We start from the raw sequence: 14,536 nt of genomic DNA on the forward strand, positions 1-14,536 counted from the left end.
GAGAGAGAGTGAAACGGAGCAGTCAACCTGCACAGGCGCCGCAAGCAATCTCCTGCGACTGCGCCACTACTTCCCAGGCTGGCAACGTTCCTTCAATGTTCAGTACACCGATGGAGACTGATAATATCGTGCCATCAACGTCTGCCATACTTCTTCCTACTATACGAATGAATATTCACATTAAAATTATTTTACTACTCAAAGTCGTTGTCACGTAAAACTTTTTAGTACAAGTTACTTATTTTTGTGTGTTTATTTTGCAGGACTTTCACCAATTATTCCAGTAGAAATAATCTATTATTTTTCTGTGTTAATTTGTGCAGGACAAAGGCTCGTTCTACCTAGTGTTTGAGTACATGGACCACGATTTGATGGGTCTGCTGGAGTCTGGCATGGTGGAATTCAACGAGGCCCATAATGCCAGCATCATGCGCCAGATACTGGAGGGACTCAACTACTGTCACCGCAAGAACTTCCTGCATCGAGATATCAAATGCAGCAACATTCTCATGAATAACAGGTAATCATCCATTTCTTGCGACATTTTTACAATTTTGTTCCATTGTAAGGTACGCGTTATAATGACAGTATATGATCAACATTGGTGTTGCTATCCTTGTCTATCATTCGACAAAGCAGATAGCGAATGTATCAAATCATAGAGCTGTGTATCTAATTGAGATCATACGAAGGGGTTATAATACAAGGCCGTGGCCTACGATATTGCAACGTCGCAGCGTAGGCCTAGAATCTAATATATGATGGTGAAAAAGATCAGCTGGTATTTTTAAAAATCTTTTTCACCAATCATGTATTGGATTCTAGGCCTACGCTGCGACGTTGCAATATCTTAGGCCGCGACCTTGTATTAGAGGTGGCTATACCAATGTTAATCAGGTGCTGATATCATAATCTAAATCCCACTATAGTTTGCCTGCATTTTTCCTTTTCTCTCCATAGTTCAGTCTAAATGGTAAATAAGAGTTTTTAGGCCTAAACATACTTTGTTTATCTTCAGTTAGGTCCTTTTTTATAGTCGTAATAATCGTTAAATTACCCCAAAGACTTCTGCTACTGCAAATATTGACAACAGGGTAAACAGCTATATTAGATGGAAATTCGATGAGCGCTACTAAGCAAAAATTATTTGTCAGCCCGGGAATCGAACCCAGTACCTCCTAATTGCCGGTCAGGAATGCTTACCCTTACACCAAACTGACAATCTCTGGATAGCAGCGATCATTTTATACAAAACCATAGCGGCAAGTCAGTCTACATACTGTATCATGTTGTGGTTGTTCTTGTTCTATAGTGAGGTCCACGTTATAATGGCAGTATTTGATAAACATTGGTCTTTCTATCCTTGTCTATCATTCTATAAAACAGATAGCGAATGTATCAAATCATAGTACTGTGTATTAAGTTGAGATGATACTGTATCATATTATGTTGATACTGTATCATGTTGTGGTTGTTCTTGGTCTTTAGTGATGTCCACGTTATAATGGCAGAATTTGATTAACATTGGTGTTGCTATCATTGTCTATCATTCCACAAAGCAGATAGCGAATGTATCAAATCATAGTGTTGTGTATCAAGTTGAGATGATACTGTATCATATTGTGTTGATACTGTATCATGTTGTAGTTGTTCTTGTTCCATAGTTAGGTCCACGTTATAATGGCAGTATTTGATTAACATTGGTGTTGCTATCCTTGTCCATCATTCGAGAAGCAGATATCGCTATCCTTTTCCACCTCAAGTAGTGATGTTAGTGAATGCTCTAGCGTTCTCTGAACTACTAGTTATAGAGGTTTAAGGGCCAGTTGCACGTACGTCTGTTAAAGATGGACATTAACACTGATTAATAAATCAGCGTTAGTTTTACGGATTCATTTCTGTTTCACATAGATCGGTTAATTTTTAATCCCGATTAAGTTTTCCGGTTAACTAACCAAGATTTTAACGGTTTCACAATCCGGCAACACTGTAATTTAACCGACAGATGTTATTATTCTGAACAAATGGCACAATATTGAGGTTATGTTATATATTGAAGGCTTAGACCAGTTATAGAATAGACACGGCCAATTGTATATTCATACTAAAAGTCGATGAAGCCAACATCTACTGCCAAATTCGCCCACCTTGACGTCACAACAGTGACGTCACGCATCGTATAGACATTGTTGTTAAACAATGCATTGTTGTTAAACATAGCTTGTTTTCCATAGCAGATTATCATTTATTTATTTAATTATTATCTATGAAAATGGTAATCTCCTGCGCAGCATATAATTGCATTGAAATTTTTAGGAAAAAAAGTGGAATATCTTTTCATGTGTAAGTTGAAATAAATATTGTAAGTTGTAACTGTTATTATTATCCTTGGTTATGATGTAAGTGAACTCATTGCAGCATGACAATAAATTAGTTTTGTAGGCTACCGTACCTTATTATTTTCAAAACACATAACTTTGAAGCCGATATCACATAACACATCATAAATTAACATATATCGTTTTTGCCCGTAGCTAGAAATAACCTAAAAACACCATGAATCTGAAATAGACACAATCTGAAAGTTTTCAATACGATGCGTGACGTCAAGATGGGTGGATTTGGCAGTAGATGTTGGCTTCAGAGGCTAGACTTTCCAGCGTGTCTATTCTATAACTGGTCTAAGATTGAAGGTGACCATTCATTACAGATGCGCCAAAAAAATGTTCTGACTGTCGCCAGTGTCAAGTGCTATCTGCAGACAAACCAGATTGAAAACAATCATAATCTAATTTTGAATGCTAATATCAGCTGAATATACTTCTCTATTTTATTATCGGATGAAATTCATTAATATATTTAGCTCATACTTTGAATTTCGTAGTTTTGTTACCAAAAACTAATTGGAAGACAGCTATCAGTTGGTAGCTGATCGGCGTTAGTTGAATTTAATTCCCCGTGGATGGCCTGTTAAAAATCTTTTACTTCGATTAGTTTAACCGGCGTTATTTTTCGATGTTTACCTTTGTGCAACCAAATTTTCTTCCATTCAGCTAATCGCCGTTAAAATGGTGCCAACTAATCAGAGTTCAAAAATTTTAAGCCGGATAGTTTAATCGGCGTTATCGCTTGAAATTTCTGTTTTGTGCAACCAAAATGCATCGGTTAGCGCTAATCTCAATTGAAGTATAGCATTTAATCGTGATTAAAAGTTAACCGACGTACGTAAAACTGGGGGTTACTGTATATTTGTAAAGTATGTACCATTAAACGTAGCAAAATCTGTATACTTTTCTCTGATTTACACTCATCTTGTCTATTGTATTGAGCTTTGGGGAAGTACATATATTGCAAACACTCAAAAAGATTTTCATTTTACAGAAGCGTGCAGTACGGTATTTGGCTAAGCTTGATTACAATCACCCCTTTAGAGATGCCTTCATAGATTTAAAAATTCTAACTTTACCATGTATTTACATCTACAGAGTTGTTCTTTTTATTGCTAATAACTTAGACTCATTCAAAACTAATTCTGATATGCATGGCTATAATACACGAGGTAGTGGCAATCCATGTATTGTTCAGCATAGATTGAAGTTTTCTGACAAAGACCCTCGAACCTATGGTCTGAGACTATTAAATAAGCTACCTAGATCTCTGTCCATGTCATCTGCAACTTTTAAAAAAGATCTGTATACTTTTCTTGCGGAGAAAGCATATTATAGTGTGGAAGAGATAAATATTAGATATAGATAAATATTGTTTATTTCATAATGTCTGTAGTATTTATTACACGTGGTTGGATTGCTGGCTGTGACATGCTTATTCATATGACATTCTTTAGGCTATTTGAATTATTCTGACGATATATATTAAGTTTTTGTGATATCTTTTTATAGATTTTGTGTATTGTTTTACAATTTATTGTAAATATTGACTTGGCCTGTACTTTCTTGTATTGTTTATGGCTTAATAAAAATCTAATCTTCATTTAAACTGATCTATCTTGAACCTTTACTAAACCAGTTTTTTGTGTACAGGGGCGAAGTGAAGCTGGCAGACTTTGGTCTAGCACGGTTGTACAACGCTGAAGACAGAGAGCGAATGTACACGAATCGAGTGATCACTCTGTGGTATCGACCGCCTGAACTGCTGCTGGGTGAGGCGCGCTATGGCCCCGCCATCGATGTCTGGTCCTGTGGATGCATCCTGGGCGAACTCTTTCTCAAGAAACCACTCTTCCAGGTAACAATTCATTCTATCAAGAGCTATTCATCATTTTGTTATAATAGCCAGACATTTTTCATGTTGGCCAGAGGATTATACAATTTAATCTATTTGATCATAATTTTTTTAATGATAAGACATATTTCATGTTGGCTAAAGGGGAAAATTGTATAGAGGCGAGCGAAGCTAGCATCCTAAGCAGGGGTGGCTACATTCTCAGGGAGCTATTTCTCAAGAATCCAGGTAATTCCTTCAACTCTGGTTGATGTTGAGCAAGTGTTATGTTTATTCATTTAGTTTCTATTTCAAGATAGTTATTATTCTATCAATGTTGCTGTGTGACCACATTGGATGCGTATATGTGCAAGATAAGATATTTATTTGATATTTTTATTTATTATTCTAATTTTACAAGAAATCACTGAATGGGAGAGAAAAACTAAGGATACTCCTTGTAATTTTTCTCTCCCAAATTCAGATAATATTATTATTTTAAAAGTCCAAAATGAGGTTATGATTTCACTTTTCTGAAATTTAGTCCTTTTTCACTCAAAAACAGAAACTAAGAATTTTGAAGGTTGAGAAACTGGATAGAAAACAAAAAAAATCTGGTGTGGCGACTCATACAACTTTCCTTGCCTGAAAATTGATCACCTGACGCTAGTGTTCCCGCGCATCTTAAATCCACTATTCAAATATTTGAGCCAGCTGGTGACAGGGCAATAACGCTGGAGACACACATGAGGTCTGATATCTCTTCATAGTGAATGATTTAATAGAATCAACAATAATTTGCAATTGAATAATCACATTTTCTCGAATTTAAAGCTTATTTTCAATTTTAGGTGGAAATGTTACTGAACATTAATTGTAGAGATTTTCATGCTCAATCTACTCCACTTGATTTTTTTCGTTTCAATTGTATCTGGAGCCTGATAATTGGGAATCTATCAGCATTGATGGGACGAAGCTCCTGAAATTTTTACAGATATGGGCCTTTTGACAGTGATAGAGCTTATCGATGACTATTCCAGGTATGAATTTGATCAAAATCGTTGGAGCGGTTTTCGAGATTTTCGAAAACCCCTGTTTTTGACAACATCTTTGCCATTTTAGCCGCCATCTTGAATTGCATTGTTCGTGTCAGATCCTTAAATTGTAAGGACCTTCCGTTCCAAATTTCAAGTCATTCCGTTAATTGGGAGATGATATATCGTGTACACAGACGCACACACACACACACACCACACACACACACACCACACACACACACACACACACACACATACATACATACAGACCAATACGTAGAAACCACTTTTTTTGGACTCAGGGGACCTTGAAACGTATAGAAATTTAGAAATTGGGGCACCTTAATTTTTTCGGAAAGCAATACTTTCCTTACCTATGGTAATAGGGCAAGGAAAGTAAAAAACAGAAACTAAGAATTTTGAAGGTTGAGAAACTGGATAGAAAACAAAAATATTACACTCAAATCACTAATAATTTAAACATTTTCACGTAATTTTACAAAATTTAGAGCCAGAGAAATAGTACTTATTATTCAGCACAGCTGACAAAACAGCTGCAACTTATAAAACAACTTGTAACTTTGAATACTATGGCCCAGTTGCACAAAAGCCGGTTGAATTTAACGTGATCAATTTCACGAAAACCAATCAGAGAAGCCATCTATTCGAAAAAGCCTTCTCTGTTTGGTTCTCATGGAATTAATCACGATTAATAAAATTCAACCGGCCCTAAAACTTGAAACTTTGAACACTTGCAACAACGTCTAATTTTTACTTTGCTTGCCCTATTACCATAGGTAAGGAACATTTTCACCTAAAATTGAAAATAAGCTTTAAATTCGAGAAAATGTGATTATTCAATTGCAAATTATTGTTGATTCTATTAAATCATTCACTATGAAGAGATAGCAGACCTCATGTGTGTCTCCAGCGTTATTGCCCTGTCACCAGCTGGCTCAAATCTTTAAATAGTAGACTTGAGATGCGCGGGAACACTAGCGTCAGGTGATCAATTTTCATAACGGCAAGGAAAGTTGTGTGAGTGCGCCACACCAGATTTTTTGTGTAGCCTAGTTGAGAAGTTGATATTGTGGTAATTATTCATATTCAATGAAAAAGACTAAGAAATTGTCAAAAAACCACTGATCTATTGATAATTAGAAAGACCGGTTTATCAGAGATTGACAATGGTGTAATAACCGAAACCGTTCTTTCTAATTATCAATAAATCAGTGGTTTTTTGACAATTTCTTAGTCTTTTCCATTCAACTTCTAATTTCTTTATTTTTTCGAGATTTTAAAATATTTTTAATGCAATTAATCTATTGTGTTTTGTTTTGCAGGCGAACGTGGAAATGATGCTGCTAGAGATAATCTCGCGTGTTTGTGGCACTCCCACCCCGGCAGTGTGGCCGAAAGTTGTCGACCTCCCACTCTGGCACACTCTGCGACCGAAGAAGACCCACCGGCGACGGCTGAGGGAGGACTTTGCGTTCATGCCGCAGTCACCCTTGGACCTCTTGGATCGGATGCTAGAGTTGGACCCCGAGAAGAGGATCACGGCTGAAGAGGCGCTCAAGTCACAGTGGTTGTTGAATGTCAACCCTGAAAGGTTAGTATAATATTTGTCTCTTCAGATTTTTACGTCGTCTTGGTTGAATTATAGTTCCCCAAGCGAAAATGGGCCTTTCAAGGTCGAAGTTTCTCTTGACACCACCACCCGTCGACCGAGAAAGTGTATGTGTCTGAGAGAGAGGGTTAGAGAGTGAAGTATTGTTCTTGTGAGGAGTATTGTTTGTCTTCTCTGGATTGTTGACTATGACGAGGACAATATAGTTCACAGTTTTACAAATGTATTGTACATAATGTTTATTCATTATTAATAATACATACAACAATCAACAGCTGTGCTGGTGTTTGAAAAAGAATAGAAGCATGAAAAGGAGTTGGATGAGTTGAAATGTGAATAGGTCGTGTCATAAGGATATCAATGAGTTTTTCTGAGAAATATAATAATCACCTCCTCACTCATAAATGAACAATTCTGGAGAACACTATGAATACCTTAAACCTTTCAACACTGCCAGTCCATAGCCTAGATGAAGTGTGATGGGAATCAATAATGAGAATTCATGCAAATTGAAAAATGCAGAGTGAAGTGGGCACTACAAGAATATTGAATAAAATAAATAAAATTACATCACTTTACTTCCGATTGATTATTATAAAACTCTTCAAGTAACCTTTATGAAGTAATAGCTCAGTTTATAAATAGTTGCATTTATAAAGAAAAATCTAATCATGATTATAAAATTGGATTTCTTGATGTCATGACTCAAGAAAGAGTTATACATTATACATAACAATATTCTTTCCTCCATTCCATGATTTTGAAGAAGATAGCGGCGGAGAGGAGGAGGTAACGGGGGATGTTATTGTTCTAACTTTGAAGAATGACACAATAGAACTTTTGAACCTGACGAGTTCAAAAGAATTTGTGACGGAAAAGAGGAAGAGGGAAGGTATGAGAAGGAAAGAGCAATGTAGAAATACAGTCAATGAATATAGACTGGTCGAGTGAGGGGTGGTCACCAGTGGCAACATTGCAATGACCTTGAGAGACCCATTTTCGTTTGGGGAACTATAATGTGAAGTGCTTTCTAACTCTCCTAAAGATACTACTTCTTTTCTTTCTCTACTTCTTTCTCAACTCCTCTTCTCTTCCTTCTCCTAATCTCCATTCTCCTCCTTTTTGTCCTCCACTTCCTTCTGCTCTATTTCTTTTCCATCTCTTGCTCAACGTTCTCCTTACTTTTCTCGTCCTTGACATCCTTTTTCTCCTCCTGCTCTTCCTCTTCTCCGTCCTTCTACTCCTCTTCGTTTTCCTTCTCTTCCTCTTCGTTTTATCCTCCATTCTCTCTTTTTCTTGTCCTACTCCTCTCCCTTCCACGCCTTCTCCTCCTCCTAAAGATTCATCTTCTCCTTTTTCTTCTACTTTCTGCTATTTCTCTCCTCCACCTCTCACCTCCCCCGTAGCTCTTGTCCCTCCGCTTTCTGATTCCGTTCATCACCTTTCTCTTTCTCATCATCTTTCCTCGTACTCCACTTATTATTCTTTACCCCCTCCTGCTCGTCCTCCACTTCTTCCTCCTCTTCAACCATCTCCTTCTTTCTCTCATCCTTCATCTTCCTTTCTTTCCTGCTCTTCCTCTTCACCTAAAAACTACAAAATAAAAACAATCGATCAATCTTCCCGGCTTCCCACACCTTTTCCTTTCTTTCCTATGTCTTTGTCTTACTCCTCCTCCTTCTCTTTCTCTCTCTCTCTTTCTCTCCCGACAACCCAACAACCCAAGGTGCTAGAGTGGTGAGAACCCCAACCAAAAAATCCGGGTTCCTTTATATCCATAAACCTCCATATTCTACATCCCTACCCCTCACCTAGCCTTAATATCCTCCCACTTGTACCTGCCATATTTTCCACTTCCCTGTAGATTCTGCCCATCCAATTAAATAGCCTAGATTATTTTCATCAATTGTATTAATTTCCACTAATATTTTTCATTGTGTATTGTATTTAAATTTAGAAGTGTTGTTTTGTTTAATTTTATTAGTGTTTGCCATAGGTCTTGTCAGACCTGGCAATGTAAGACGAATCGAATAAATATCAAATATCTCTCTCTCTCTCTCTCTCTCACAAAGAATGGACATTGATATGTCCAAAGCTCCGCCAATTTATGTAGATGCATAACAATATGATTATTATCTATAGTTATTATATTACAAATTGCTTTTTCATATCATATACAGTTCAATAGTTATTTCCTTAGTCTATATTATGTAAATTCATCTATAATGTTGCTGTATTGTAAGCTATTGTATATAAGTGTATAAGCCAGTATATATTGTAATCTACATAAATAAAGTACTCAATCAATCAATCAATCACACAGACACTCATCAACTCACTTACTCATATTCTTATGAAAACTTATAAAATATTGATTTTGTTGTTGTTTTTCTCACTTGTCAGAATGCCAGCCCCAAAACTGCCGCACTGGCAAGACTGCCACGAGTTCTGGTTCAAGGAGCGGCGCAAGCAGATGAAACAGAAGCAGCAGGGCGGTCAGGGGGGTGACTCCTCCAACACCAGCAAGGGGGGGTCTCAAAAGGGTGACGCCAAATCTGGCAACGCCGCAAACTACGACGATGCCCTAGAAATTGCTGGCGGGTGAGTTCCTATTCATCTAAAAACAAATTGTGGTTTTTTGTTCAGTTTGTAAATTTCTTTCTTCCGTAGATGTTGGTTTCCAAAATTTTATTTGTGTTGGGAAGTGGGGGTGTGTTATAGAATTATTTTGAGGGAATATGAAGAGTTCAAGTTTAACGCTAATCTAGGATAGGAAATTCACGAATGACGCATCATCACGTCTCATCTACTCAACTGATTTACTTGATATTTTACATATAGTTTCTTAATTTACTGAGGCCTATTTTGAATTCTTCAAGGTTTAAGTAGGTCAAGTTTTCAGTTTTTCAAATTTTTAATCAGATCTTTCCGGAGCACTAGTCTTTATACAGGGTGACACAGAATAACGGGAACTTTTAAAATGCCATAAAACATTAGTGGGAAGGGCAATACTATATTCTATTCAAACTAATGTAAAGTTCAAGACAGTTGAGGTTGTAGGTGAGATTTGAGAATTATTAATAACATCTATCACTTTTTGACAAACATCTATCACTTTTTGACAATAACTTCTTCAAGATGGCTTCCTCCTGAACGAATACACTTTTGAAATCTGTGTTGACGATTCCTCATTGATCGCTGCAACCTTAGACCATTAATAGAATAGACACGGCCAATTGTATATTCATACTAAAAGTCGATGAAGCCAACATCTCTACTGCCAAATCCACCCACCTTGACGTCAGAACAGTTTGTTGTGTAAGTGTTTGTGGTGTTTAACTTACATTGTTGTTGAACAATGCATTGTTGTTAGCTTGGTTGTGACGTCAAGGTGGGTGGATTTGGCAGTTAGATGTTGGCTTCAGAGGCTAGGCTTCTCAACGTGTCTACTCTATAAATGGTCTAAGGCTGCAACATCTGCGTTTCCTGGTCCCATGATCTGTCCACCTGCGATTTTCTGTTTGTGGAGCTATCTCAAATCAAACGTTTTCACAACTTGACCAATAACTGTGATTGAATCATAACAGACAATTCAAAATTAAATTAACAAAATCCCAGCTGAAATGTTGCAGCAATAGTTCAGGAATCGTCAACACAGATTTCAAGAGTGTATTCGTGCAGGACTAAGTCATCTTGAAGAAGTAATTCTCAAATTGTAAGTCTTGAACTTAACATTAGTTTGAATAAAATCATTTTTGCACTTTCCACTAATGTTTTATGGCGTTTTTAAAAATTCCCGTTATTCTGTGTCATTTATATAGAGACTAGTGCTCGGCAAGTATCTGATTGAAAATTTGAAAAACTGAAAACTTTACCTACTTAAATGTTGAAGAATTCATAATAGGCCTATAACCATCCTCGGTAAATTAAGAATCTATATGCAAAATGTGAAGTTAATGAGTTGAGTAGTTGAGACGTGATGAAGCGTCATTCATGAATTTCCTATCCCCTACGTGTATAAGCCAGTTCTTTCCTTTATTATATGATTGTAATTATCATAGTAGGTGTATGCTAAGGTATCTTTCTATCTAGCGTAGCTTAGAAATACGTCTTTTGAAGACTTAGCTTACATATATCTCCCAATGTTAATCAATCTGTCCATATTACACCAACATATCGTGGATTTAACATTGGGGGATGAGACAGCTATGTCGTCCGAAGACTCCTTGCCCTATTACCATAAGTAAGGAAAGTATTGCTTTCCGAAAAAAATTAAGGTACCCCAATTTCTAAATTTCTATACGTTTCAAGGTCCCCTGAGTCCAAAAAACTGGTTTTTGGGTATTGGTCTGTATATGTGTGTGTGTGTGTGTGTGTGTGTGTGTGTGTATGAGTGTATGTGCGTCTGTGTATACGATATCTCATCTCCCAATAAACGGAATGACTTGAAATTTGGAACGTAAGGTCCTTACATCATAAGGATCCGACACGAACAATTTCGATCAAATGCGATTCAAGATGGCGGCTAAAATGGCGAAAATGTTGTCGAAAACAGGGTTTTTCGCGATTTTCTCGAAAACGGCTCCAACGATTTTGATTAAAGTTATACCTGAAATAGTCATCGATAAGCTCTATCAACTGCCACAAGTCCCATATCTGTAAAAATTTCAGGTGTTCCGCCCCATCTATGCAAAGTTTGATTTTATATTCTTAATTATCAAGCTGCAGATACAATTCAAACAAAAAATTTCGAGTGGAATAGATTAAGCATGAGAATCTCTACAATAAATGTTCAGTAACATTTTCACCTGAAATTAAAAATAAACTCGAAAATCGAGAAATTGTGATTATCCAATTGCAAACTATTGGCAACTGTTGATTCTATTAAATTATTCACTATGAAAAGATAGCAGACCTCGTGTGTCTCCAGCGTTATTACCCTGTCACCAGCTGGCTCTAATCTTTGAATAGTAGACTTTAGATGCGCGGGAACACTACCGTAGCGTCAGGTGATCAATAATTTTCATAACGGCAAGGAAAGTTGTGTGAGTGCGCCACACCACGGTATATAGAAGAAGACGGTAAGTGTCACGCGCATGTTTGTGCTGAATTTCCGGTGTCGCTGACGTCATTTTATATTCAATCATCTGGTTTTAACAAATAAGTTTTATAAATTGCCAATAGGTGTTATAAACCTCGGTTGGTGGCGATGACGCAATCTAGCTGGCTGGCCACTGCGCACACATTTCATGACCCCTACCGTTTTCGTCTAAATACCGTGCGCCACACCAGATTTTTAAAAATAGTAGAATTGGGATACCGTGTTGGATTTTTAGGTTTTAATAATTTTACTTATTGAAGCCCCAAAACTTTTTGATTTTTTTTGAGATGTTTTATGTTGTGTGTCTAGATATTTTACCTGTGTGTGTAGGACGTTTTTTTCTATTGCTTATTTCTTTCTACTTTTGTTAAGCAGTGTATTGTTCCTAAAGAGCACAAAATTTATTATTTATTGCAATCATTTGTTTTTTGTATGCTTTTTTGCTTATCTTACAACTTTCATTTGCTTTTAGAATTGGATTCAGTTTTTCCGTTTCGTCTTTTATTTATTTATTTATTTATACAATATGACAATTTCCACAGAGTCTAACGAGACTCATAGTGGTACAAAACAAAATAGCACTGTACATGAATAAACTATTTTATGTAAAACTAAAATTATGATAGATGAACACAGTAACTAAGAAATAAGAAATAACTAAGACTAAGAAATTGTCAAAATACCACAGATTTATTGATAGAAAGACCGGTTTCGGTTATTATACCATTGTCAATCTCTCTTAAGTCTGTCTAAAGGTGCGTACAGATATACGCGCCGCGAACATGAGCAATCCACTTTTAATCAGCTGATGCCAAACTTTTTATAACTGTATCTCACCGTTTCTGTAAAAAAATAGATATAGTCAGCTGATTAAAAGTGAATTGCTCATGTTCGCGGCGCGTATATCTGTATGCTCCGGTCTTTCTAAGTAGTATCAATAAATCTGTGGTTTTTTGACAATTTCCTAGTCTTTTTCATTCAATATGAATAATTACCACAATATCAACTTCTCAACTACACAAAAAGTGACAGTAAAAATTAATGTAGATTACTACAAAAACAAGATAGAAGGATAGACATAGAAAAATAAGAAGAAAAAGTCATGCAGTTCGTGAACCCATGCAAAAATCATTATCAAAAATTATTGAAAATCATTAATCATTATTTCTTAGTAATTATAAAAAGAAGAAATACAACTCCTTTTCGCTACCATCCATAAGTCAATACCCAGAAGCAAGAGCTAGGGCTAGAACTCTTTTATCTGCCGAAATTAGGCCACTCCATATTTTTTTGGAAGCTTTGTTCCTTATAGTAACTATTGTATTAGCCTCCTGAATTTTACTATTATCATGATTACTGTACCGATTTAGATAAATACTAAAGAATCTAAACTTTATTTTCTTTTAAAACTATGTTTTGAAAATTTATTTTACGTAGTGTCTGCATTGTATTTGTGTGTTTGTTTTTTTGCCTATATTTGTTTAGTTGGAATCCAATTTGATTTTTATGTTGAATACTATTTACTAGTATGTCTACAAGATACTATCTAGTATCTTCTTTTTTTCTATTTTTTATTAATTTCTATTATATATTCTTTTGTTTTTTCTCTATTTCTTATGTTTTGTTTTGTTTCCTCTTTCTCTTTTTTTAGTTCTGTGCAATTTTATTTTGTTTTCAGATCAGAATCAAGAAGTCCATCAACCACACGTCATTACCAAGAGAGGTAAAATTGATGAATTAAAACAAAATAAAAATTTATAAAAAAGAGGTAAAATTATTGATGGCTTTCAAGTAAATAACACGCCGTTAATTTTTTTTTTTTTCATTTTTCTAATTTATCTATTGTTTATTTGGGTTTTCTATTCACTATAACCGTATTTATGGGTGTTTTTTGTGTCTTTTAAGCACAATTATTTCTAATTTTTTGAGTTATAAACAGTGTTTGATTTAGTGATGCTTTGTTAATTTCTTGTACTCACTATGTAATGTATGTTGGAGATTTTATGTATCACTTGTATAAAATGCAAAATAATCGCTAAAATAATGTACTATATAGTATTTATGTTTATTTATTAATAAATAGAATAATATAGTGATTCATTTTTTTATATAATAAAGCACTACAATGATATTTACGTTATAAAGTTATTGGAAAAGATAGGTGAGCATTGTTGCCACTCTTCCTCTCCCACCGCCTTCTACAGTAGGTACTTATGACTCAAGTTATCCCCGTATATCTTGAATGTATCAAATCATAGTGTTGTGTATCAAGTTGAGATGATACTGTATCATATTGTGTTGATACTGTATCATGTTGTGGTTGTTCTTGTTCTATAGTGAGGTCCACGTTATAACGGCAGTGTTTGATTAGCAATGGTATTGCAATCCGTGTCTATCATTCAACAAAGCAGATAGCGCTATCTCTTTCTCGCTTTGTTCTGTTGCCAGATCGTCTTTTAACAATGTAGAACTATAATTAATTAACAAAATATTTCAACTTAATTATCAAAATTCATTATAAAATATAATTTCTTGCTTAATAATAAA

General features: G+C 35.6%; 1 protein-coding gene across 3 annotated transcripts in view; it reads left to right on the top strand.

Annotated features, from left to right (window-relative positions):
• Positions 1-14,536, top strand: part of LOC111057265 (cyclin-dependent kinase 12) — a 95,496-nt gene that overhangs the window by 65,255 nt on the left and 15,705 nt on the right. For 2 of the 3 annotated variants that reach the window (XM_039441079.1, XM_039441078.1), the window contains 5 exons: positions 324-520; positions 4,041-4,245; positions 6,602-6,870; positions 9,292-9,489; positions 13,668-13,712. In XM_039441079.1, coding sequence (XP_039297013.1) covers positions 324-520; positions 4,041-4,245; positions 6,602-6,870; positions 9,292-9,489; positions 13,668-13,712 — 914 coding nt within the window. The remainder of the gene's footprint in view (positions 1-323; positions 521-4,040; positions 4,246-6,601; positions 6,871-9,291; positions 9,490-13,667; positions 13,713-14,536) is intronic. The other variant, XM_039441077.1, reaches the window with a different exon arrangement.

This window comes from Nilaparvata lugens, chromosome 14 (assembly GCF_014356525.2).
Source record: "Nilaparvata lugens isolate BPH chromosome 14, ASM1435652v1, whole genome shotgun sequence".
NCBI lineage: Eukaryota > Metazoa > Arthropoda > Insecta > Hemiptera > Delphacidae > Nilaparvata > Nilaparvata lugens.